Source organism: Hippopotamus amphibius, chromosome 12 (genome assembly GCF_030028045.1).
Source record: "Hippopotamus amphibius kiboko isolate mHipAmp2 chromosome 12, mHipAmp2.hap2, whole genome shotgun sequence".
Lineage (NCBI taxonomy): Eukaryota > Metazoa > Chordata > Mammalia > Artiodactyla > Hippopotamidae > Hippopotamus > Hippopotamus amphibius.
The window spans coordinates 77,196,147-77,224,121 of NC_080197.1; the positions used below are offsets into that span (position 1 = coordinate 77,196,147).

Sequence of the window (27,975 nt, forward strand, 5' to 3'; positions counted from 1 at the left end):
TTTGGGGCTGATCATAAGGTCAGAAGGTGGACAACAGGCTAGCAGAGCCCCAGACCCTCTATCCCCCTCACCACTTCCTACCTCCATGGAATATCTTGCTTTTAGCTGTTTCATATATAAGCTGCCAGAGAAGGAAGTTTTCTATTGAAGAAAGTATTAAGTTGCTCCACAAAAAAGTTGAAACCAGTAACCTTCTAATGTTTGAAGATGGTCTTCCTAGAATACTTGTGAAGAAAACCATATTTCCAGAAGCTTCTGTGTATCTCTCCAATGTGATGTGTTTCTTTTCTTATTAAAAGAATCTTTACTTACACTTGGGCATAAAGAGTCAATGCTTATCTGAAGAACAACTTTTGATTAAAGCTTTGTCATAGAAAATACACAAATGTATATACACACAAGCAAAAAATTGTTTACAATTTCAGTCAAATGACAAACCCTGTTCTTGTACCCCAGGCTGGTCCTCCCATTTTCAGTTTACTTAGTCCATGCTGGCAACAGTGTTTAAACACCATCATGTTCTGGCTATGCTCTTTAAAAATACCTATGACTGCTTTTTATCATTTAAATTTATTTGCTATTATTTATGGGTTTTTTTACAGTGAAAAATTTTAAATTTATATATATACAAAAATTTTTTAAAAGTGAATTTCAATAAAACCAAAATATCTGCAAAAAGTAACAATTTAGGGGACTACTAAATCATTACAGAAAGCTTATAAAATAGAAGCAAAATCGAACAAATACTTTAAACACCTGTAATCCCAACACCTGGTGAGAACCAGAGATGACATTTAGATTCTGTCCTTCCAGTCACTTTTTAAAACATTTTTAAAAATAAAAATGGGATCGTGAAGTTTTAACTTGATTTTTTTCCAATTTAATGATATATTTGAGTATCTTTCCATTTAGTACTCTTCAAAAACCTTATTTTGTCTAGTAGAATGGGATCTTATCAGTCATTCATCCAAGCGTTGATGGTTGGCAGTTATTTCCAATTTTCTACAACTATGAACAATGCAACAATAAACATCTTTGAAGCAAACTTTAATTCTTTGCCTACATTCAAGATTATTTTCCCACTGCAAGGTAAATTCCTTGCAGTGTTACTTTCATACATATTTCCAAAGTGCTCTTCATTTCATTTTATATAGCACCACTCCACCCTCCCAGCAGCATGGAGGGTGATATTACCCATATAACTGATCTGTGCAAGTTCTATATAATAATAATTATTATCATTATTTACTAATATGATAGGCAGGAATAGTTTATTGTCATTTATACTTGTATTTCTTTGGTTACTAATTATATTGCTCTCTTTTATAGGCTTATTTGTCAAATATCTTTCTGCTTTTTTGGATATTTCCACTTGGATGTTCCCCAGGCATCTCCAGTTGATATACCCAAAAGTTAACTCACATTCTTCCCCTTGTAAAGCTGATCCTCTTCCTATGTTCCATGCCTTGGACAATGGTAACACCAACTGTCCAGATTCCCAAGCCAGAAAACTTGGAAGCATCCTTGATGCTTCTTCACCTTCTTCTTCCACATCCGTTCATCACCAAGATGTGTCAGTGAACTTCCTATGTATCTTTCACACTGGTCTCCTTCTCTCTCTCTCCACTCTTCCCAGCCACCATCGTGTGTTACTTAGGTGACTCCCCAAAGGCTGCTGGTCTCCCTGCTTCCAGTCCTGTCCCCTTTTGATCCTCTCCACAGAGTTTAATCAGAGTGATCTTTTCAAACACAAATCTGATGCTGCTATTTTGCTTCAAGCTCTTCAGTGGCTCCTATTTCTAGCAGGATGAGGTCCAAGCATCCTAACGTGCTGTACAGGTCTGCATAACTGACCACTGCTGTTTGTCCAGCCAAGCTTCTTCTTCACCCTGTGTCTGTTTTCCCTGCCTAGAGGTCCTTCCCCTGTTCTCTCACTTCACAGGGCGACAAACTCCTACTCTTCCTGAAGTCCAGTTTTGTTGCAGAAAACCGATCCCACGAGAGACCAAGCATCACACTCAGAGGGTTGGAGAACTCAGGTTTATTGAGCCAACGGCCCCAGATGAACTAACACTCCAAAATTCTGGGCCCCATTTCGGGGAATCTTTTCCTTATATAGGTTAAGGCATATAGCTATAATTGGCACAGACTGATTGGTTGGTTTAAACAATGCTCTAGTTGAGTTTGGCACAAACTAATTGGTTACATAATTACTACAGGTTATGGGCAGTTACAGAACACGGGAGTTGCTATGGGTTACACGCAAGTAGGGGGTGGGGATTTCCAAACAGAAACTTGCATGAGCAGGAGCAGGACATTCCATACTTATCAGAACATCTTAAGGTTACAGTTGATTATTAGGTCATCTTGTTCTTATCACGGCACAGCAAGCAGATTTTACAGCATAAAGTTATAAACTTAAAAATTCCTTCATCAGTTTAAACACCACCATCCATGTTTAAAGTGTCATGAGCGTTCAACTGAATTTAACTGAGTAGAAAACTTTGCAATACTCATTGAAGGCAATTGAACCAGGGTTGTGGACAGGTTTGTTTTATTTTTATCAATGGTTAGCAGTTCATATACTCTGCTACTTTTTGTTTGTTTGTTTTTCTTTTAAAGTATCTGATTATGACCCAGATTAGCCCTCCAGACTTGACGTTTTGCCACTTTTCAGCTGTGCAGTTTTGGGTAGATCACCTCACTTCTCATTAACTGTAAAATGGAGATAATAGTTTGTCATGAGCCTAACCCAGGATCTTGCCGGTGACATTTACATGAGTGAATGAAACGAGGGCAGAGAGAGTCTTCTATGTGTTAGCATAAGTTCACGTGCCTGAGGCACCGTGAGGCCAAACAAACCGAAAGGTCATTGGAGTTTGGAGCAGAGAAAGGTTTATTGCAGGGCCACGTGAGGAGACGAATTGGTTCATGTCCTAAAAGACCCTGAGCTCCCCAAAGGGTTTTGGCAAAGCATTTTTCAAAGCCAGGTGAGGGAAAGTGTGTCAAAGGATATGTGATCAGTTTGCACACAATTCTCTGATTGGCCGATGGTGAGGTAACAGGGTGGTGTCACAGGGTTAACAGTATCAGTCCTTGGGCTCCAGGAGGCCTGGGGCTATGTGCTCACGGTCATCAAGTAGTTAACATCTTCCATTTGGTGGGGGGTTTTCACATCTGCAAAACAACTCAGGAAATGTGCATCAAATACTGTTATCTATGTACTTCAGAGAGGAGCTAAAGCAGGGGATATGGGGGACACCTGTCCCGGGAAGGCCCCAAAGGGTCCTGCTCAGTTACATACGTATTTGATACACCAGGTAGACTCTAGTGCAGTGTTAGGCATATCTGGTGGGAGGTCAGTAATTTTTTTAATGAATGAATGCATGCTTTATGCACTCTGATCATGAAACTCATTGAGGAAACTCAGAAAGGCAGAGGCTTCTGTATTCACCTTATGATCCTGCCAGTTTTCCTAATAATTCACCCATGGTTTTGTTTCCATTTTGATTTCCAATCATTACATTAGGACTGTCCTTGAGAAAGGATCTAAGAATTAGGCTTAAAGAACCTAGGAGAATTTCTTTAGCTGGCAGTGGAAAAAAATCATTTGGAGAAGACTGGGTTGTGAGGCTGCTTTGAAAATCCCCCCAGCCCACTCTGAGAAAGGATATCCTGGCTGACATTTCTTGGGAACTTGAGGACCTCAGGCTCAGGCTCGCACTGGCCCTGTTACTGAGTCTAAGCTTGCTCTGCTCACCAAACAACAAGCCAATGAATCAGAGACGAGGTGTTGAGGCAAGGAATAAGACTTTATTTGGAAAACCTGCAGACCAAGAGGATGGCAGACTAGTGTCTCCAGAAAACATCTTATTGGGGTCTGGATGCCAGTCTCTTTTATAGAGAGGGAGAGGAGGTGAGGAAGTAAAGTAAAAGGGGCCATCACTCTTGAATTTCTTCTTTTCTGTAGCTATTCACAGGTGGGCAGGGTTCCCCAAAGCAACAAAAAACAAGGTTAAAGTCAAAGAAACAGATCAAACATGGAGTCCTATCTAGCTCTTCCCTGGTACAGCCCCAGACAAAACTGGGAAGGGCGACCACCTGTCCTTTCTTCCTGCAGCTCCTACTGTTCCCAGCTGGAGAGAAAACAGGACTGGACAACAAAGCTGGGTCTGGTTCTGCTGCTCTCATTCATTTCTGTACCTGGTCACTTTGCAGCTGGCCTGTAAGATGAAGTGATAGCTTTGTCACTGGTTTGTTGGGAGACCTGGGTCTGCTTCAGGTCAGCATGTGGTCCCCCTTGGGACCAGGTTTCCAAAGGGGCCAGGTGGAGCCACTAGCAAGATTTTTTTTGCCCTTTTTTTTTTAGTTGTCAATATTTAAAAATAAAGAGGTTTCACACATTTACCAAAAAAGGCTGTGTCGACTTAAAAAAATGCACGCCATGAGAGTTGCGAGTTAAGTTTTATTTGGGGCAAAAATTAGGACTGCAGCCAGGGAGACAGCATACCAGATAGCTCTGAGAAACTGTTCCAAAGAGGCAGGGGGGAAGCTCAGTATATATGTGGTTTGGTGAAAGGGAAAAACATGCAATCAATGCATATTGTTTACAGAAGGTTACTGCTAGTCGCAAGGAGCAGTCGTCACCATGAAGGATTTTAGTGTTTCTCTAGATATGAGGAGACACAAGAATTGGGCCCATAAAGTTGGCTCCTGAAAATATCTAAGTATCTAATGACCTGTTCTGTCAGTTTTTCACAGAGCACAGAGTGCCTCATTTCAGCTCTCCACTCTGAACACCTTTTGGGGGGGCATTGACAGTCAGCAGCTGCAGCAGTACCAGATTGAATCTTTGTGCAGGTAGGTGGCAGATGCCAATGGTGAGTGCCAGTTGTAGTTGACAGCTGAAAATTTGCAGCTTTCCTTGAAAAACTGGAGATCTGGTAACGCTGACCGAGATCCCCATCTGGAGGGAGCTGGTAGGGAGTGGGGGGATGCTCAAATTCCCCACAGTCCTTTTGTTAAAGGATGACTGTGAAACAAGGATAACAAAGATATGAAAGGAACCCATTAAAAACTGTATTTAATGCATTCCTGAGGAGAGTGGTGAGGCATTACAACCAGTACAAAGGAGAATCCAAAGCTCAGGAATATTGAAATAAATGTGCCATTGGAGGCAAAATGAGGGGAGGCAGGTCAGCTGCACCTCCATGGGCAGAATGTACAAGTGTATAGACAAGAATTTTTTTGCATTGATAAAAGAATATTTCCTGCCATATCAGTAAACAAAGGATGTCACAGTCATCATAGGTTGCAGCCACAGCCTATGGTGAGCTGGTGAGCCCTGAGGGAATTCAGGAAGGAAAAGAATACCTGCCCTCTAGCAGCCATCAGACTGCAGCCACTCCCCACGGTGAGCCCTGAGGAAACTCAGGATGTGGAAACACAGGATCCTGGCCCCAGATGGCTGAGGTGCAATCAAAGGAATGATTTCAGTGAGCCCAGGCTCTTGCATCGTCCCATACATAGAAAAGCACTAAATTCCTTAACTCGAGTTGTATAGTTTTCTTTTATTAAGAGTAATCTTTTGTTCCTACTACCTGCCCTTTGTTGCAAAACTCCTATATATCCTAGCTCCCCCCTCACCTCCTCGGAGCAATTTTCTCAGGGTTACTTGAGATGCTGCCTCCCAGGCTTGAGGTCCTAAAAATTCCCACCAAATAAAATATAACTCTGAACTTTTGATTGTGAATATATTTTATTATTCAACAGCAACGTTATTGGTTATCCACAGCTTACAGAGTTGTAAAGCAGCTTCCTAGAATCAGAATCGGATAGCCTGGACCTCATCCAGTCTAGACTACAGACAATGCAGTTCTCCATGGAAGCAAAAACTTTCATCTATGCTTCTGTTTCCCATTGTCCTACTCATGGGCTGCCTGGACCCTGAAGTGTTTGTCCACCCATATCCTCTGGAGCTGTTCTGTCTCTTGTTTTTACTCAGTTTCTTCACTTACAAAGTGTAAAGATTGGTGTAGATAATCTCTAAATTACCTTACAACTCTTTGATTCGAATTTCTTTTGTTTTGTTTTGTTTTTTGTCCATGCTGCACAGCACGTGGGATCTTAGTTCCCTGACCAGGGATCAAACCCGCACCCCCTGCACTGGAAGCACGGAGGAGTCTTAACCACTGAACAGCCAGGGAAGTCCCATAATTCATATTTCTAAGGGCAGCTTCCACCCAATACCCCCACAACACACATCACCTCCATAAATTATTTATTTTTATTCATGTCCTTATCAGTGAGGTGTAGCTACCTTCATTGGTGCTAAGGTGTTAATGGGTGATGCTTTATTAATATGATACTGTATCCTCTGCCACATCTACTTCTACGGCTTCAATTACCATCCCAAACCATCATCACTTTCGTGAAAGCACCCCACAAGACTCAGCTTCAAACATCTGCTGTTTCAGACATCTAAAGTCAGCAAAGATCTTCACCCCATAATGTAACAGGGAAGAGCCGAATCTGACTACCTGTTGGATCTGTTTCTTTTACTTTAACCTTTGTTTCCCATTGCTTTGTTCACTAAAAGGATACTGCCTATATACAATGACCTGCCTCTGGGAACCCTGCCCCTCTGCCTAAATGTTAAACCAAAGTGCCTTTGTTCAGGGAAACATCTGGACCCTGTCCACCTGTGGATGGCTGCAAGAAAGAAGAAATTAACACATCCCCTCCCCGAGGCTGGCCATTCCAGGGGATGTTTGTAAATCTTACCTTCTTTTTACTTTACTTCCTCATCTCCTCCCCTTCTCTGTGCTATAAAAGAAATTGGCATCCAAACCCCGATAAGATGGTTCTTTTGAGACTTTAGTCGGCCATCTTCTTGGTCTGCCAGCTTTCCAAATAAAGTCATCTTCCTTGCCTCAAGACCTCGTCTGTGATTCATTGGCCTATCGTGCAGCCAGCAGAGCAAGCTTGGACTTGGTAACAATAAGACTCTACCCTTTACCCCGATTCCCTCTTCCCACTTGGCCCAGTCCCAGAGAGAAGACAGTCTCTGTGAGCAAACTGGGGATGAAGATAAGTGAAGGCTGAGAAAAGTACCACCACACCATCTTCCTGGACTCTGGCTGGGGGCAAAGGAGAGAGTTAGGTTCCCAAGCTAGAATCTGAATGATTACACAACCCTGGGCATCCTGATGACCAAATCAAGCCTATCGTAACTTGAGGTTTTGTTACAAAATTGAAATGGTTATTATCTGAACAATATCAGAATGATTCGGGGTCAGATGGAGTTTTCACCTAAGAATAAGCAAAGAATCTCCCCACCCCATTTGTCCATTTATTCATTCATTCAACAAGTATTTATAGAGTGCCGAGTAGGGGCCTTGGCCTGTCTTCAGCTCTGCCTTCTGTTCCCTCCACCTCCCATTCACCCCAGAGCCTTCTAGAATTAAGCCACTGTGTCTGAGGCAGGACACAGATGGGCTCCAGGCCGGGCATTTACAATCGGCCTCCTTTTACATTTCCTGAGGAAGGAGGCAGTGAGCTCTAGGCTAAATATTTACAACCAGCTCCTGTCTGTACTTTGAGATAAAAATGACAGCTGGAACACGGTAAGTAGCTGGACTTTGTCTCCTGTGGACACTTTCAGATAACAGGGACAGAGAGGGGCTAAACCCTGTTTGATAAAAGATCAAGAGGTCATACATTTCCCATCCTTGGGGCAAGGGAGACACTGCACATGCACAGAAAGGTTCGTTGCAGGTCAAAAAGGAGGGGGCACCACCCCATAATAGGTGGTGACAAGCCTTCCCCCACCATAGGCCTCTGGGCTGGAACACATCTCGAAAAAAAGTTGTGCACGCATGTTGGGGAGGGTCCTAGGGCAGGGCAGGTTGGAAAGAGAAGCCAGATAATTGGTCAAAGGTAAACAAAGACCTGGAAGAACTGCCCTAAATAATGACTTCACCACCACTTTACTGCATTCCTCCTCATTAGGGGCGGATGCCCACACCCTTTCTCTCTGGTGCGTATCTCTGCTTTGCTCTGTCTTAACTAAAGAAACTGTTTAGTGCCCTCCCACATGTTGTGCTGTATCTCTAATAATAAACTTTGTACTTGTTTTTACAGTTTTTGCCTCCTTGAAATATTCTTCCTTTCAAGAGGAGGCAAGAACCAGAGAAACTTTGCTTCTAGCCTTTAGCTGTCGCTGGTCTAGTGGCTAGGATTCCTGGTTTTCATCCAGGCTACCCAGGTCCAAGTCCTGAGATCTCGCTTCACACTACCGCTCACTGCTGTCTCTCCAAGATCTTGAGCACATCTTTCTCCTGAGTGTCCTTAATCCTTCGTGGAACAAGGGATCAAATGGACCCAGGTCAGAACCAGCTCAGCTATTTACTAATGGGGTAAATTACCTTCACGAAGCTGCTGTTTCCATCATTTTGAAAACAGGGATCACTCCCTTAAAAAAGGCGGCTATTAACAAGTCCGGAAACGAAGGTATGGACTCAGTCGTGGCATTGCTACTTCAGTGATAATAGCTAACGTCTACTTAGTATTTACTGTCTCAGCACTTTAGACACATCTCATTTAATTCCTCACCACAATCCTCTGAGGTAGGTATTTTAAGTATTACTATCATCACCTCCCTTTTACAGACAAGGAAATTGAGGCTGAGAAAGAGAGGTTAGGGATTTGTCCAAATCTCCCAGCTAAGAGGTGAAGTTCTGCATAGAGCTTACCTGCTAAACCACTGGGCATCACCCCCGAGGTGAGAGCTAAACTCCCCCCTCCTCCCCTCCCCCAGCACCCTGACTCTGCCCCACTGTAACCCCCTACCTCTCATGCCCCGGTGCCACACTCACGCTGTTCTCTTTATGCCCAGTGACTGCTCCCTCCTCACCCAAACACTCACACGCAAGCTCACACCTGTCCCCTGGTTATCCTCAAGACAGCTTTAGAAATCCATCTCTGGTGGTTTTCCCTAACCCTGTCAGAGAGCCCCTTGTCGCTGTCAGAGCCCTTTACACATATGCCATACATGCTTCCACTCTAGAACGTATATTTGTCCTTAAAGTTCAAGGTGACCTTAGAGCTGAGGCAGGGGATAGATGCGCCCCAGCTGGAGTCTGGCCCCTGTGGACAGAAACTCCAAGATGAAGAGGAGGAGGAACTAAGCTCTTTCCAGGTAAGAGACCACCTATTTCTCATTCTCAAGGTCAAGGAGACCTTCCTGATTATACATGCACAGAAAGACTCCTTGGAAGTCAAAAAGGGAGTGATGTCAACCTACCCACAGATCTCTTCACTACAACCCATCTTGGCTGAGAAAGGTTCACTCACACAGGGAAGGACCCCGAGTTATACCAAATACGGACTCAGACCCAGGCAAAGCAACATGATTGGACAAAGGAAACCAGAAGAAATGCCCCAAAAAAGTGATTCAAACTACCATGAGGGCACAACTCTCTATGAGCCCACCCATGTGTCTATCTACACATACTCTTTTTCCTCCTAATAAACACTTGACTTGTTTCACTACTTTCTGTTTCTTTGTGGAAATTCATTTTCTGCAAAGCTGTACAGTCAGGGCCTTGTCTCTGGCCACTGGTCTAGTGGCCAGGATTCAGTACTCTCACTGCTGCAGCCTGACTTCAATCTCTGGCCAGGAACTGAAATCCTGCTTCAAGCCACTGCAGGCCAAGGCCACCTGAGATCAGAGGCAAGCAAAGCCAAGGGAGATATAAAGGAGGGCCCAGGAAGACAGGAATTCAGAATTTGTAGTACGAACTTAGCCTAGGACTATAGGGTAAATGGACTTGTTGAATTAGAGGTGTAATGATACACGTAGGTAAAGTATAAATGACAGTGTCATGATAAGTGGGGTGGTTGAACTCCGCTTTGATGATCAGGTCTTACAAAACTTGAATCCAGAGAATATGGGGGGCTACAAGTGCACCCCTAGGAGAGCAGGATTTGAAGTCCTGTAGGAAGAGCCCCTATAGATGGACACTCAGCTGGTTCCTCCTCGCCATGCAAAGAATCACCCTGGATATGACTGTCCCAGATCTTGTGCCCAGGGCTCATCCCTGGTTGCACACAATCTCCATGCACTAAGAAGGGAATTCCTAAAATCTTGGGATGGTACAATTGTTTCCTAAGTTGGTAAAGGTCTTCAACCTCCAGATGACTTAAAATTAAATATAAATGAATTCAAAACTCTATTCATACTTACGTTAAATTTGGGGATAACTGTGCATATTTGGTGTTGAAAGTATTTGTAATTTTTAAGAATTTAGCATTTTGGAGTCTAACAAATTCATTTTAAGTTTCCAATTTCAAATGTGTACTTTATTAATTCAGACTTAGATTTTTAAGTTGAAAAGGATGAGAATTTTGCTAAGGCTGTAAACAGTATCACGATTACCAGACTTGAAGATTAACATCTATATAATTATTAGCTTTACTAGAATGTTTAAATATGTGGGAAGGTTTTGTGTAACAGTCAGACAGTTGCAAAACAGAAGAAAAATTTATTAAATTTAAAAATGTTTAAAATAGCTAAGAAAATTCAAAATTATAAATATAATTTACTATAAATTATAAGAAACTCAAAGCTAATTGTTAAACTCACTAGATTTATAAATAATTAGAATTGTGGGTTGAATTTAAAAGCTTAGTTTTATTTATTGCTTCCACAATTACGTAATTTGAAAATTTCTGTACTGATGAACTGCCCTCTACGGAACCTAAAAATCTAACAATAATTACTGTTTATATGTCTGTTTCCTGCCACTAAACAGTGAATTAATTGGGTAGAAAGCATCTTCTTCCTTATATCCCATCAGCTGGCACAAGAACGGCCAGAAGAGGAGGTCACCCACGGTAAGTACACCAGCAGCTAATATTTATTGTTCACTAATGCCAGGGCCGTGATGGGTGCTTTACTCACCCATCTCACAGGATCCTCACCACAACCTGTGACAATCCAAAAGGGTTAAATCAAGGTCAAGGTCACACAGTCAGGAAGTGTTTGAGTGAAGGCTGAATCCAGGCTCCCTGACTTCAGGGCTGCATCTTCCCTTAACTTCTGTGTTATCACCTTAATGGATGCAATTCTTTAATGGTGGGACTTTTGACAGAATCCTTTGAGCTGAGGAGCCCACATGCGTGTGCTGGAAACGTTGGGTGTGACTGTCCTGTGTGGACAGAGATAGTGGATGTTAGTGGAGCTTCCTGGGAATGAGTTGAGGAAAGTGAAAACGCTGAGTTTTCTTTAAAAGACAGAAAACGTGGAGCTTCTAGAAGGAAGGAGATAAGCGATGGAGGAGAAGAAAGCAGCGTCGTTTAGGGTTGCTTGACCTGAAGTGAAACCCAAAACAGCCACCCACTGAAAGTTTGGTCATTGGGCTAATTTGTGGCAAACCATGAACAGTAAGTCGATGCTTTAATTTACCAGCTAAGTTAACACTCAGAGATGGACAGATACTATAGTGGCCTTTTGCATTTTGAACCTCAAGTGTGTCCTCTACTGAAGAGTGTGCTCTGGGGGAGAGAATCGGATGTAAAGTGGGAAGGCTGGATCACGGGGTGCCCTGGGCCTACCCGACAGAAAAGCCAACAGAGCTGTGTGCTGTGTTGCACAATTGGCAGGTAATTCAGGGGAATACCACGCTTCTGCTCAAATGGTGTTTCAGATGTTTACATAAATTGTGGTCACCTTGCCTAAACCCAGCCCTTGAGACACGATGGTAGCACACCTTCAAAGATGTCCCTGGCAGGGATAACTGTGGTCTTTCTCAGAAGGAGTGACACAGCCCCTGGAAACCACCAGGGAAACCTGTGGGCGCACCATTTGGTTATCACAATGATGGAGGGGAACTACGGGGATTTAGTGGGGGGGGGGGGGGGAGGGGGATAGTGGTCGACACAGCACAGTAAGTCAGAACACACCAATCAAGGCTTGAAACACGTCTCATGTGACTTTAAAAAACCCAGTTACAAAACAAACAAACAGACAAACAAAAACCCAGTTATAGTCACCAGAACTGAAAATTTAACTGTTTGACAGATAAAAGGGATTTCTGGTATGGGGTTTATGTATGCTGAGTTTTCTAAGAATGCAATTACTATATAAATCTAGGGCAAATTAGATTTGATTTTGTTCTGAAGTTTATAAGAAGCTGCTCACTAATTCAGAAGCTGACATCAGGAAGAGCAAAGATACTCTCGGCATTTAAGTGGCCGAGACAGCCCTACCCTCTCCGCCGCCTTCAAGTCAGGGAGCCTGGATTCAGTCTTCACTCCAACACTCCCTGGCTGTGTGACCCTGACCTTCATTTAATCCTTTTGGGTCATCACAGGTCATGGAAAGGATTCAGTGAGATCGTGTGGGTAAAGCACACATCACGGTCCTGGCATTTAATGAACAATAAATATTAGCTGCTGGTGTACTTCTTATGGGTGACCTACTTCTGGCCACATCAGGCCAGTGTACCTGTGTGCCTATGGTGACTGCCCATGTGGATGCAGCAATCAACCACTGCACTATGCCCTTCAATGCAACTGTGCTCACATACTGTCACGGAAGTACGTGTTATTTTATTATGTACATATTATTCTCCTTTAATTCCTTGTTTATGTGAGATAAGGTATTATGCTTTGATTACATGTGAGATAGGTTATAATACAATTTCCATATAATTTTTTAGATATCTATCATCTATCTATCACCAACTATCTATCTATCATCTACTTATTTTTCAGCTGAGCCACACAGCACATGGGATTAGTTCCTCAACCAGGGATCAAACCTGCACACCCTGCATTGGAAACACAGAGTCTTAATCACTGGACGGCCAGGAAAGTCCCAAGAATAATGACTAAAGAGGTATTACAAAATATAAAAGGGAGCATTGGGTGTGACAGGAAAGAACCATCTTGGGTAAATTACGGTTTTAGAGAAAGCAAGTATGCAGCACCATGAATTAGGGTACAAACCAATGAGAAACAGCACTGCTAGAACACGCAGATGCTCTACATCACACAACTATCATTTGTTTTCAAATCAAATCCACCCATCTGTGTACCTGCATCATCCAAACCAACAAGAGATCTCTTAACTGAAGAAAAAAAGTGAAGTGGGGTTGGGCTCCTTTCCCTAGAACACTGATGCTCACATATTAGCGTGCAGGAGGGTAAACCGGCACATGTAATAAAAATAAAGCTCCTGGGCCCCTTCTCCAGATTCTCCCCCCCACCCCCAGATTTATCATATAAGATTGTCTTCCTTTTTCCTCCAGTTTCATTGAGATTTACCTGACATGCAGCACTGTCTCTAGAGATTCTGACACAGCGGATCTGGGGTGGGGCTCTGCCACTTCAATTAGCCACAGGAATCACGTTCCTGAGATGCAGTGTTTCTGCACATCAGTGTTTTTCACACCAACGTGCACACTGCAGATCCTGATTCAGCAGGTCAGGGAGGGCCTGAGACTCTGCATTCCCAACAAGCTCCCAGGGGATGCTAACCTGCGGGTCCAGAAACCACACCCTGAAGAGCAGCACGCTTCTGTCCGTCTGGGGACAGAAGATGCTGGAGCACGCAGAGCGGGCAGGGGGAGAGCTCACTTCAGCACCCCCACTCCTCACTCTGCAAGGCTGAGACGGGCATTACTGTACCTGCACAGGTCCTTCACGGACCCTCCCACCCTGCAGACGAAGGGGCTGCACCGCACTGGGCCACGGGACCGGCCCTGAGCCGCCTAGGATGGTGGTGCATTAGCTTCACCACAAACCCCTGGAGTTTGTCATCATACCGTCCCGAGGGATTTGCTGGACGGAACCAGCTGTGCGTCTCGATCTTGGCTGTGAGGTTAACAACTTATGCAAACAGTCCTAATTTTGAAGCGCTGGCACTCCCGTACACGGCAGAGGTGCCCTGTGCACCCACGTGTCTGAAATCATCTAGACACTGTCCCAACCGCAGGCGGGTAGAGGCCTCGGAAAGTTTAGACCTGAGCAGAAGACTGTGGAGTTGTTGCAGGTAGTCTGAGGACCCATGGCTACAGTTTTCCTCTGTATGTAGGATATTTTAAATGTGTGTAGAGACCATTAAGATAAATTTTTAAAAATACCCGGTGTGGATACATTCGGATTAGTTATGGGACATTGTATCTTTTCTCAGTTAAGGTATGTTAACAGGCAATCACACATCACAGTGGAGGCTTCACAATATTCTGACCTTAGGGTTCTCATCTTCTAGAACATTCACAGGAAGTGGCCTGACAGGAGGACATTCAAATCATCCAGCATTACAGAGAATAAAAGATGTATGTGTCACTATTAAATACATATATTTAAAGAAAATTATGCTCAAATTCTAGATGACTGATGGTCCCTTTGTAAATCAAGAAAGAAAATGCTGCCACAGAATTTCATCTCAGATGTTTTAATAGGGGCTCTTATTCACTATGTACAGGATTCTCTGCCTAAGGTGGCCTGGTCACTAGTGACCCAAATGACACCAAAAACCAAGGGCAGCTTAGGGGCCACTAAACAGTGACTGTCTTGGCCGGTTTCACATCTTCAATCTCAGAAGACAGCCAGCGGTATGTGCGGTGACGCCGCAGCACCTCGATGGCCTTGAGCTCCAGGGGCGTGGCCTGAATGCCCAGGTCTTCTAAGCCAGGCAGGTGAGGCAGGGTCATGTCTGTGATGTGAACCTGTGAGTAAATAAGAAGCGCAAAGCACTGAAAACTGGCCAAGGATACAGAGTGCCAGCCTCGCAAACACTCCAACCCACGAGCCGGCTGGCGTCCCACTGCTGAGACTTCAATGGTTTTGCACAATATAGGGCAGGGGCTGATGCCTGGAACCCCCGGAAGCAGACCACAGAAAAGGGCTTGAGGAATGAAAGGCAAGGTCCCCAGTGTCAGCTCTAGGTCTATCCGCGAGCACAGATCACACGCTCAGGTGAGGGTTAAACGGCAGGCAGTCCGGGCTGGAGCAGACAGGTCATCACATCTGTGAGGCTCAGCAGAGAAACGGGCTGAGGCAGGACCAGCCCGTCCCCAGGCTCCCCTGGGCCTGTTTCCCGAGCACAGCTTTCTGCCTCGGTTTTGCTGAATCGAGTTCATTCAGTGACAATCTATGAAACCTTGTCTCCAGTTCTACTTACTCTGGCTGACTAATGCTGGCTATAGATCTAAAAATCCGAACCCACCTTGTTTAGAGGGAAGGAGGGTGAGCCCTGAGATTCCAAAGACCCTGGCTTATCCATGAGTAAACAGAGAAGCTTGGTCTCCACCCAGAGCAGCACCCACCTCCACCCTCCCGCCCGAACACGTCTGCCATCCTTCCACCAGAAAGCTCTCAAGTGGCCTCCAGATCAAGTCCAAACCCCACTGGCCGCTGCCCCAACACTTCCTTGGTGACAAATGTAAGAGGTGCGTCCGTCAGACACACTGAAGCACCCTGGCCATCAGCTCTGCCGCCCGATCTTTCTTGAACATAGAAAGGACACCTTGAAACCGGTCTCAGCTTTCCAGAACCAGCCTGTGGCGGGATTGGGGGCGGGGGGCAGGCGGCGGAGACGGATGGCTGCCTGTTCACATCTGTTCCCCAAGGACCATATTTCCATCTTCTCTACATTTCAGCTTTTCGGTTAACATTCAGAGGACAACGTGGCTGCTGCCTGCTGGTGAAAGACCCACAGGTTCTCAAAGGTAGAGACAGCAGAGCGTGTGCATTTGATTTTGTATCCTCCCTAGAAATGCTTCTACACGCAGTGGGCGAACAGTGAGGGAGGCCAGCGTGGAGACAGTGAGATGAGGAGAGATGAGTGCACTGCCAGGGACAAAGAGGCAGCCGGAGCCAGTCCAGAGGATAAGGGAGGAATGAGCTACCCACCTGGGTTAGAGTGGGGAGAGTGGAGACGACTATTTCCTTTACCTTTCTGGAAGCAGAAAATTTTCAATACTACTATAAATATTTTCATAATAAAAAGCTGAATAAAAAGGTAGGAAGAGGGAGGTGAGATCTGGTGTATAGTTTTTTAGGTGTTTCCCAGCAATACCTGCTGATGGTCTAGATCTGTGTTGTCCAATACAGTAGCCACTAGCCAAAGTGGAGATTTTACTTTAAAGTTAATTAAAATTTAATAAAACACAAATCTTATTTCTGTAGTCACACTAGCCACATCTCAGACTTTTCACAGTCACTGTTGCTAGTGGTTACTTTCTGAACACGGCAGACGACAGAACATTTCCATCACAGCAGGAAGGACGGGACAGTACTGTTTACATCTAGACAAGTAAGGAAAGGAAGAAACCAAGGAGGAATCCCAGATTTTTGGTTTGAGCCACAGAGAGAACAGTGATATTGTTAACTGAGCTGAGAGGGGCTAGGAGAGGCGGGTCTGCAGCGGCACTTCTGGACGAGCCACGTTTCGGACGACTGTTACACGACCAAACAGATGTGACGGCCGTGAGCAAGAGCGAGGACAGACAAGGGCTGAGGACAGAGCCCTTGGTCCCCACCAGCAGAGGCCAGGGACAGAGGGTGAACCAGCAAGACCGAGTGAGCAGGAGAAGCAAGAAGATATGGAGAGAACAGATGGAAGCCAGGGCTTCTAGAGGAGAGAGGGGAGCCTCTGACCAAGGCGGCTCACAGGCGGGGTGATGGGAGGCCAGAGCGCTGACCGCTGGGGTTGGCAGCACAGAGGTCATGGGTGACTGGGAACAGAGCTGTGTTCGGGGAGACATAGAAATAGAAGCCAGAAGGCATGGGTGAAAGCAAGAAGGAGGTAAGAAGCTGTCAATCACAGGTACGGACAGCTCTTCTGAGGAGTCTGACACAGAGCCAGGGCGGCGGCCAGATAAGCCTAGGGAGGAACTTCGGCCTTTAAAATAACACAGAGCTAGTGAGGCTGTCTGTACGCCAACAGAGGTGACCCAGCGGAGAAAGAAAAACTGACAACATCAGAGACAGGACCCCGGGGAGGCTAGGCATTGGGCAGTCTCGTGCACACGAGAGGGGCTGCCCTGAAACACAAGGACGGCAGACAAGCGCGTGAAGATAACCAGGAGAGCCCGTGAGCACACTCAACGGCTCACTTACCCGTCTCCACCCGGGCAGGTGTTCATCTCACTCATACTCACCCGCTCCACTTTATCCCTCGAGGTCCAGGGCTCAAATGGACTCACTTCAAACAGTCGACCTACCCATCTAGAAAGAGGCACAAACACAGCACACGTGAGGAGCATCGCTGCTCGATGTTCAAGCCAAGCAAGGGAGGCCGCCGGGGAGCCAGGAAGTCACTGCAGTTTTCTAAAGAAACTAACAAACATCCAAACATCCTGGCCCCACTGCCTGGACGTCACCTCGCCTTTCAAGCCACCCGCCCGACCTCCTCATTCCCAGCTCTCCTTGTCCCCCACCAAAGGGACACTGAATCAGAAAAACTAACAAAGTGGAGCCGCCCCAGCAACAAGACAAACAAAAAAGATCCAACATCAGTGACGTCTGTCAAATTCAATCAAAGTTAAGCCTCAGACATTCGGCGACATCTGTCAAATTCAATCAGAGTGAAGCCCCAGACATTCACATATGCTTCTGTTAAGGGCGCAGGGTAAGTCAGGGGGTGTGCAACACAGAAAGTGTGAGCCTTAAGAGCAGGGGCCCCGAGGGGACCAAAGAATCCAACAGCAAGGATATGCCTAAGATCTACAGTTCAAATCAGGAAGCCAAGATAAGACCCAGATAACAGGGGCCACCATCCTCCTCAACACCATCTCTTCACCCTACTGAAACCCAAGGTTTTCCTTATCTGTCTCCTGAGATCCTGTCTTACATGTCCTCAGGAAAGACACTGCCAATTCAACCCAGGGGCTTCTAATGGGAGGATCTGAAGACGTGCAGATTCAACCTTCCAACACGGTGTTTCCTCACCCACGAATCAACACTCCCTTTCTTAGACTCCTCTGGCTCTTTCCTAGATGAACGTCAAGATATCAGGAGCACCCTCTGGTTAGAGATTCCCAGATTTCACCACAAAGACATACTCCCTCTAACCCCTGGGTGGGAACATTACAAACGAAGTCTCTAGTTAGCTCTTTTCTAGAAGGCACAAAAAACAGAGCTTTACTTACCGATATGCAAAATGCGGCAAAGGGTATGGCAGGAAGGGTCTGTGAGCCACATCATAGATGTACTGCACCAGGTCAAAGAGGACGTACCGATTGGGCCTGTGAACAAAAAATTCACACTTCTTCAGATTATTTGTCCTCACAAATTTTCCTTCTTAGTTTAACAAAATAACATTTTTCTTATGAAAAAGGAACTACATATGCATGATAGTAAATACAGATTAGCACAAAAGAAAATCACCCAGTCCCCTGAAAAATGAAGTTAATATACTTACTATATATCCTTCTCGTCCCCTTACACAGTTTTCACTTTTATAAATATAAGATCACACAAGCCATCCTGTTCTGTAATGTCTTTTTCTTTTTTTAAATTATTTTTATTTATTTATTTATTTATTTATTTATTTATTTATTTATTTATTGGTTGGTTGGTTGGTTGGTTGTGTTGGCTCTTCGTTGCTCCACACGGGCTTTCTCTAGTTGCGGGGAGCAGGGGCTACTCTTTGCTGCAGTGCATGTGCTTCTCATGGTGGTGGCTTCCCTGGTTGCAGAGCATGGACTCTAGGCGCACGGGCTTCAGTAGTTGTGGCTCGCGGGCTTAGCTACTCCGCGACATGTGGGATCTTCCCAGACCATGGCTCGAACCTGTGTCCCCTGCATTGGCAGGTGGATTCTTAACCACTGCTCCATCAGGGAAGTCCATGTAATGTCTTTTTCATTTAACATTAAATCCCAATCATCTTTCTGTGTCACTAAGTATTCGCATGCATGCTCAATGGCTGCCCAATTGTATTGCAGGTAATCATAACTATTTTATTACCTGCCAATTCCCAGGTTTTGGATATTTAAACTATGAAAAACATTTTGCTTTTATAAAGTAATGTTTTAATGAACGTGCTTGTTGTAAATACCTGTACTTATCCATAAATAGTTATTTATAATATATTCTAGAAGTAGAACTCAAAGTATATTTTGAAATTTTAAGGCTTTTATCAAATACTTCCTAACAGATTATACCAACTTACAGAAAATGCTAGCTGTTTAATCATAAAAAAAAATAAGCAAACAAAATTTTGCCAATCTGCCAGGTAAAAAAAATGTACCTCAACATTTCAATGAGCATTACTTTTATACTGTAGATTAATTTTTTTCTGCATGTATTTTTGGCCATTTACATTTATTGCTTTTTTCTCTTTCCTCCTGGTGTCCCTTTCTATAAGAATGATTTCTAAAAATTTTTATATTTTAATGATACAGTTGGAAATACCTTTTATTGTCTGTATTTTGCCTTTTAATGTTTAAGTGTTCTGTGGCACACAAAGGTTTAAACATTTCATTTGATCAAAACTACTGATTTCTTTTACTTCATAGTTTGGTTTTATATTTAGAAAACCCGTCTACAGTCACTAGTGACATAAATGTCCACATATTTTTCCTAATGCTTTTAAGTTGGTTTTTTACTCATAAAATAAGTCACCCTGCAATGTATTTTTGTATTGATACAGGATAAAGATGTATCACCATTTGCTAAAAAATCTACCCTTTCCCCATATTTTGAAATGTCACGCTTCATACTCTATTCTTAAACATTGAGACTGTTTCTGGATTTTCTGTTCTATTTCACTGATTGGAATAGATCTGTACCAGTATAACCTAGCTTTAATAATTATCATTGTTTATAATACAATTTAATATCTCTTTACCCATTTCCTAATCCCTTTGCCTCAGAAAGCCTGTGATAGCTGAGAGGTGAATGAAGGCGATTCAGTAAGAACCTCATCATTCTAACATTTTCACCAAAAAAGAAGGAAAAGAAAAGAAAATGTCAGCTAGGGGAACTATCAGACAAAGCCCTCAACTAGCTTCCTTGAAGTTCCAGAAGGCTGTATAAGGATCACTGCATATAATATATGCTATGCCAAAGAACAACTGCAATCTTCATGATGACAAACAATACTGGTTATCTTGGGTAAACTAATTATGTCATATACTTGCTCTTTAGCTGTTCTAAAGCACTGTGAGTTCCATTAACTGTGACTCAAAGACTGGTCTAAGGGACTCTGCTCACAGAGAAATGTACACTGAAGGCTGTGTTCTTCCCAGCTTAGACTTCATGGTTTGACAATGTAGTCATTCTTCTGCAAATATCCTCAGCAAAATCTTGTCCCCCAGCCCCCTCCCCCCACCCTAGGGCAGCAAAACCCCTTCTCTGGTGAATCCAAGTATCTGCCTTCTTTACGCCTGAACCCCCAGCAAGACAGAATTGCACAGAAAACAGCCCTGGACTAACTGGCTTCCCCTTACATTTCTGATCATGAACTTCAAGGCGAAGACTCAGCTCTGCTCTGCAGTCCTACTGCACGCTCCCAGGAGCGCTCTCTTCTCCTTCCCTCAAGGAATGCTTCCTATCTTCTTCTCTATTCCTCAAATTTTCCACGTACCTCTCTTGCCCACACCAACCTGCCTTTTAGCTGATGATCTTGTCTTTTCATCCTTTTCTTGATGATGTCTTATGAAGTGTAAAAGTTTTTAATGTCAATGAAGTCTAATTTATCCATTTTTTCTTTGATGGAGTATCCTTTTTTAAAAATATTTAGTTATTTATTTATTGGCTGCATTGGGTCTTCGTTGCTATGTGAGGGCTTTCTCCAGTTGTGGTGAACGGGGGCTACTCTTCCATGCAGTGCGTGGGCTTCACATTGCGGTGGCTTCTCTTCTTGTGGATTCTCAACCACTGCGCCACCAGGGAAGCCCCTGGAGAGTGCTTCTGATGTCATATCTACAGAATCTTTGCTTAACTCCAGGTCTAGAAGATTTTTAAATGTTTCTTCCAAAAGTTTTATAGTTTAACCCTTACAATTAGGTCTCTGGTCTACGCTGAGTTAATTTTTTCACATATGGTGTGAAATCAGAATTTGTGTTCATCTTTTTGCACATGGATAGTACCATTTGTTGAAAAGATGATTGTTGCCCCATTGCAGTGTCATGGTGTCTCTGTCAAATATCCATCATCCATAAACATAAAGGCTGATTTCTAGGCTATCAATTCGGTTTAATTGACCTGTCTATTCTAATGCCAGTACCTCACTGTCTTGATAATTATAGCTTTCAATAAGTTTTGAAACTGGAAAGCTTAACTGCTCAAACTTTATTTTCTTTGTCAAAATGGTTTTGGCTATCATGGGTCTTTTGCATTTCCATATAAATTTAGAATAATTTGTCAATTTCTGCAAAAAAAGTCTGCTCCAACTTTGATAAGACCAAGTTGAATACACAGATCAATTTGGGGGCAATTGCCATTTTAACAATATTGACTCTTCCAACCCATGAACATGAAATGTCTTTCCATTTATTTAGGTCTTCCTTCATTTTCCTCCACAATGTTACCTGATTTTCAGTATACAAGTCTTATATTTCTTTTGTTACATGCATACCTAAGTATTCTATTCTTTTTGATGCTACTGTGAATAAAATTATTTTATTTTCAGATTGTTCATTTGATAATATATGGGAATTGATTTTTATATATCCGTCTTGTGCCTTGCGACCTTGCTGAACTTGTTTACTGGTTTCAGTTTTTTAAGTGTGGGTGTGTCAACAGGTATTTAATAGATGATTAATAAAATGGACCAACATCACATAATTAATAACTAGGAAAAAACTAAGAGCAAAATTAAGGCCATGCCTCTGCCTTAACCTCAGGGAAACGAAGTTTTCCCCTGGGGCTGAAGAGACAAAAGTGTGGATACGTATTTACAATTTCACAAGGAAAAATGCCTACACTGTCCTGTCGATCTTACTTTTCCCATCACTGTGTCAGATAAGTACAACTTACTGCAGCCTGGTAGAGACTGGACTGGCTGGGCAAAGGTAAAGAGGAAATGGTGAACTCACTCCAGAGCCATCTCCACTGAGAAGTAAGCGAAGTCTGTAAAGCCATTTCTGTTCATCTGTTCCTTGGAAGCCTGGTCTAAGTATCTCTTGATTAGAACTTGCTATCTTTTGAGTCTAGTATTTTATGGAAACCATGCTGAACATACTTTTTCTGTGAATAAATTTCCTAGAGTATATAACTGATTGCATGCTAATGTACTGAATTGGGAAATCAGGGAGACATACATCTCCAGCAGTTAGTTGACATGGAAACACAATATGGAGTTTTTTGTACTGAAAAAAAAGTTTACTCAAGTAAATTTGTAGTGATACTGAAACGTAACAATATATGAATCCATAATGCTGGAAAACTATACCATGTCGCCTGGCTTAGAGAAAAGAGTGTCTTTTCTCTAGAAGCAAATAGGATTCTGGGCCAATTACTTGGTGAATTTGGTACTTTTCAACTTGACAGATTGAGTCTTCATGTTTTAGTTTTAATTAATTCCGTAAAAGGCCTAAGGACCTAAAGCTGTGACATGATTGAATAATCTCAGGTAAGCCACACAGCTTAACTGTGCCCCCATTTCTCGCAAGAGCGAATTTCAACAAAGAGACCGTATAACAAATGATCAGTCTTGCAAAACACTAGAAACCGTACCCTAAACCAGCCATTTCTAACCTTTTGCAGCATCACGATACTCTAGCAAAATTAATTTGATTTTGCAAGTGTACTTACTCCCTAAAAGTGTTTTGTTTGATATCCTTTTATATATTAAAAACATCAATGGAGTAGCTCAAAACCATCCTTAGGGGTCGCTGGACTATGAATATATAATAGTCCAAGGTAGGGCTTCTCAGACTTTGGTGACAGAAGAATCATTTAATCAAGCAGACTCCTAGGTTCCCTCAAATTCTGACTTAATATGAGCACTCAGGAGCTTCTGATAGTGATGGCCTTTGGACGGCTCTTTGAGACACACTGGCCTCAGGGCTAAGACAGTAAGGTTTCTCGAATAAATATCATCCAAGAAAGACACTGAAAAATGCAACAAATAGACCTGTGAGTGACAGGTTTAGAAATTATTGTTGCTGTAAATCACGATCCTTTCATTTTAACAGGCAGCACCATTTTAAAGTCAAACTCCAGCCACCTACCCAACAAAGGCAAAAGTTTTCCCTCTGGTATCTGGATCCTTAATTGCGTTAACAATTCCTTTGGCGACATCCACAATCTACAAGAAATTATAACACACGTTTAAGCAATTGTTGAAAGAGAGAGAAACAGAGAGAGATGGGGGAGAGTAAGGAAGAAACGGAGGGAGGAAGGGAGGAGAGCAGGCCACGTCAATCACAACAACAGAATGATAAAATTAAAATGATGTCATTGTCTGTTTTCAGAAAGTCCCTAAAAGACCTCGCTTCTCAAGAGCTCAAATAATCTCTACGTGGAAGGGTCAGCTGAATACTTTCTCCAGTCGCAATACATTTATCTTCAGGGGGCGTCCAGGTCTTTCCCACCAGCTCTAACCTCACCCCTTCCTCCTCCTCCTCACGCTGTCACTGTGCTATCCCAAACCATTAGGCTGAATCACACAGAACCGCCAATATTCTACCATTTTGACTTTTAAAAATAATAATAATCTCATGATTTCAGACTCCATGGTTTTCACCGGGGGTGATTTTGACCCCCAGGGGACACTGGCAAATGCCTGGAGACAGTTTTAGTTGTCACCGCTTGTGGGGGGGGGGAGCTACTGCCATCTGGTGGCTGGAGGCCAGGAATGCAGCCACACATTCCACAGCAGCCCTCACAACAGTTACCTGGCCCAGAAAGTCCACAGTGCCCAAAGTTGAGAAACCCTGGTTCAACACAATGTGGACTCCAACATGCTCTCTCACCTCTGGGCCCCTGTACAGACTGCTCCCAAAGCTGAGAAACCCTGGTTCAACACAATGTGGACTCCAACATGCTCTCTCACCTCTGGGCCCCTGTACACACTGCTCCCTCTGCATGTGAGTCATCTTTAGGGTCTCACCTAAGATGTCATTTCCTTGGAGGCCTTCCCTGACTCTTAAGTCTGGAGTAGGTGTCCTCTGGCATATTTATGTAAATTCCTCTCCTGTCATGGGACTTATCATGCCTGACAACTGCTTTGCTGATCTGCCTCAGACCAAGACTTATCATGCCTGACAACTGCTTTGCTGATCTGCCTCAGACCAAGACCAATGTGAGGAGAGCAATGCGTGTCTGTGTCATTTGGCATCGTGATATCCCCAGTGACATGCGGTATGCATAGCACATTAAGGGCTCAATACATTTTCCTTAAATGAATGAACAAGTGAAGACACAGAGAATACACATACCTCCTAGGTAAACTGAGGGGCAACCAGCCAAAGCATGCTGACAAAGACGAAAATGACGGAATTACAGGATTAGGATAAGACCAGAAACGGATCACGTGAATCTTGAATTCAGCAAAAGTTCCTTTATCTGGGGTACTTACATATACTGGTTGTTTCACTGTCTTCTTGCCCAAGGAAATCAGAGGGACACCACCAAACCAGCGAATATCTGGCAGAAGAAAGAGAACATTCTTAGAAGGCCTAGGCTGCCTGAAGACCCACCCATCTCCAGGTGCCCTGGGCTTGTATAACAATTTTGCATAGTAAAAATAATGAAATAAATGTAGCTGACTCCAAGGAGCTTAATGATCTTACAAGGGGCAGCCATTTGCTTTTCACACGACAAACAGAGAAAGTAAAAGGGCCAAATACTTAGGAACACAGAGAACAAGGGAAAGAGGTCAAATGGCTTGTCTACTTGTCTTCCACTCTGCAGTGCTAAGGGCATGGCCACTCCCAAGATGGGGCTCTACCTGCACCCCATTGTAATCAACAGATCAGCAATACAACTAACCCAGAAAAAGACGCAGGTGAAAATAGGAATTTAGCGTATGATCAATGCAGTACCACAAATACGTAGAAAATAGACGTATTTACTAGATGAAGCTGAGACAATCATTCTATATTCGAAGGAAAAACACGAAAAAGAAATGGCTCACATCTCACCATAAACCAAAACAAAATCCCAAGTGGTCTAAATATAAAGGTAAAAACAAAACACTTTTTTTTTTGACCATGCCATGCAGTTTTTGCAAGATCTTAGTTCCCTAACCAGGGACTGACTGAACCTGTGCCCCCTACAGTGGAAGCATGGATTCCTAACCACTGGACCACCAGGGAATTCCCTTTAAAAAACCTTAAAGTTGGCTAAAGACTTGCACACTGAACACTACAAAACATTGCTGAAAGAAATCTAAAAAGACACAAACAGAAAGACATGTCACGTCCATGGATTGGAAAACTTCATATCGTTAAGATGTCAATACTACCCAAAGCAGTCTATAGGTTTAATGCAATCCCTCTCCAAATCCCAATGGTGTTTTTTGCAGGAAGATAGAAAATTCCATTCTAAAATTCATATGGAATCTTAAGACACCCCAAATAGCCAAAACAATCTTGAAAAAGGAAAAGAGTTGGAGGTCTCACACTTCCCTGATTTCAAAACTTACTACAAAGCTACAGTAATCAAAACAGTATATAGTGATCAAAACAGTGGCAAAAAGACAGACACAGACCAATGAAATGGCGTAGAGAGAAATAACCATTGCATATTTGGCCAAAAAATTTCTGACAAGGTGCCAACACCATTCAATGGGGAAATGATAGTCTTTTCAACAAATGATGCTGGGAAAACCAAATGCTAAAGAATGAAAGCAAACCTTATCTTACACCATATACAAAAATTAACTCAAAATGGATCAAAGACCAAAATGTAAAATGTACAAAAACCTTAGAAGAAAACACAGGGGGAGAAAGCTTCATGACAATGGATTTAGCAATGACTTTTTTGGTTGTGACATCGAAAGCATAGGCAACGAAAGTAAAAATGGATAAACTGGACTACATCAAAATTAAAAACATCTGTGAATCAAAGGACACAATTAACAGAGTAAAAATGCAACCTACAGAATGAGAGAAAATATTTGCAAATCATATGTCTGATGGGGGTTACTATCCAGAATGTATGAAGAGCTGCTACAATTCAACAATAACAAAAAACCACCCAATTAAAATATAAGCAAAGGACATGAATAGACATTTCTCCAAATAAGACATACAAATGGACAATAAGCACATGAAAAGATGCTCAACACCACTAATCATTAGGGCAAAATCATCAGATATTCCCTCATACCCATCAGGATGGCTACTATCAAAAAACAGAAAATAACAAGTGTTGACGGGGATATGGAAAAACTGGAACCCTGTGCACTGTTGGTGGGAATGTAAAATGGTACAGACACTAAGGAAAACCGCATAGTAGTTCCTCAAAAAACTAAAAATAGAATTACCACATGCTCCAGAAACTCCACTTCTGGATATACATCCCAAAGAACTGAAACTAGGGTCTCAAAGAGATATTTGCACACCCATGTTCATAGCAGCATTACTCAGCCCAAAGGTAGAAGCAACCCAAGTGTCCACTGACAGATGAATGGACAAACAAAATGTGACCTATACATACAATGGATTATTCAGCTTAAAAAGGAAGGAAATCCTGTCACATGCTATAACATGGATAGACCTTGAAGACATTATACTAAGTGCTATAAACCAGTCACAAAAAAGACAAATAGTGTGTGATTCCACTTATATGAGGTACCTAGAGCAGTCAAAGTAGAATGGTGTTGCCAGGGGCTGGGAGGAGGGAGTAATGGGAAGTTGTTTGATGGCTACAGAGCTTCAGTTTTGCATGATGAAAAGAGCTGTGGAGATAATCTGCAGTACAGTGTGAATACACATAACAGTACTGAACTGTACACTGAGAAATGGTTAAGAGAGTGTCTTAGTCTTCTCAGGCTGCCATAACAACATACCATAGACTAAGTGGCTTATTTAAACAAGAGAAATTTATTTTCTTATAGCTCTGGACGCAGGAAAGTCTAAGATCAAAGTATTGGCTGCTGTGGTTCCTGGTGAGAGCTCTCTTCCTGGCTTACAAGCAGCCGGCTATGTTCTCACATGGCTCTTCCTCAGTGCATGCAGGGAGAGAAAGATCTCTCTCTTCCTCTTCTTCTAAGGCCACCAATCCTGCAGGTTAGGACTCCATTCTTACAACCTATCTCATGTGTCTGACAAAGTACGATGCTACCTCTCTGTCTTTCAAAACCAACACCTAAGTGATTTGGCAACCAGATGGAAAGTGAGGCAGCACTAACAAAACCAGGGCTTCATAGGCCAATATAAATGAAGCACTGACCCCATACCAGGTGCTGTAACATAAGCTACTCCTTTAGTCAGCACACCGGTCCTCAGATAGACATCAGCATCTTCATCTTAGCAGATGAGGAAGCTGCTATATCCACAGACCTGCCAGAGTCCCAGGACCCAACTACAGTCAGGTCTCTAACTCCCAAGTCCATGCTCTCTCCAGGCATCTAAGCTGTTTCTCTTGATAGAGTCCCGAAGATCACCAGAGGGACCAGGCTGACTAGGAAAAGAGAACCTTTGGGGAGAAAAGGGCAACTGGAGGAGAAAAAATACAACCTCCATCTGTCGAATCAGAGAACACTGTTAGTTTGTGCTTAACTACAACCTGGCTAACCAGCATCCCCCTTTCTACTTAAGGAAGAAGACCTACTTGCAAAATAATTGAGGAATCTATCCTCTCTTCCAAAGATGTCCGATGGCTTTATGATGATGGCTTCTGGAAATGTGTCTCTCACTTCTTTCTCTCCAACAGCCTAAACAACCAAACACAACAGAGTTCTGCACTGAGTGAATGAAGCTCCCATTCCTTCCACTATCGGGACACTGTGTATTTCAAGGTCGTATTTTTCCTCCAGGTTAAGGGAATCATATTATTCATAACACTCAG

General features: G+C 43.2%; 1 protein-coding gene across 1 annotated transcript in view; it reads right to left on the reverse strand.

Annotated features, from left to right (window-relative positions):
* Positions 1-14,445: 14,445 nt before the first annotated feature.
* NDUFA9 (NADH:ubiquinone oxidoreductase subunit A9) overlaps positions 14,446-27,975 on the reverse strand; it is a 28,771-nt gene continuing 15,241 nt past the window's right edge. The window contains exons 6-11 of the mRNA XM_057703173.1: positions 27,739-27,841; positions 24,539-24,606; positions 23,190-23,266; positions 18,162-18,257; positions 17,172-17,238; positions 14,446-14,735 (exon numbers count right to left, since the gene is read on the reverse strand). Coding sequence (XP_057559156.1) covers positions 14,565-14,735; positions 17,172-17,238; positions 18,162-18,257; positions 23,190-23,266; positions 24,539-24,606; positions 27,739-27,841 — 582 coding nt within the window. The 3' untranslated portion in view covers positions 14,446-14,564. The remainder of the gene's footprint in view (positions 14,736-17,171; positions 17,239-18,161; positions 18,258-23,189; positions 23,267-24,538; positions 24,607-27,738; positions 27,842-27,975) is intronic.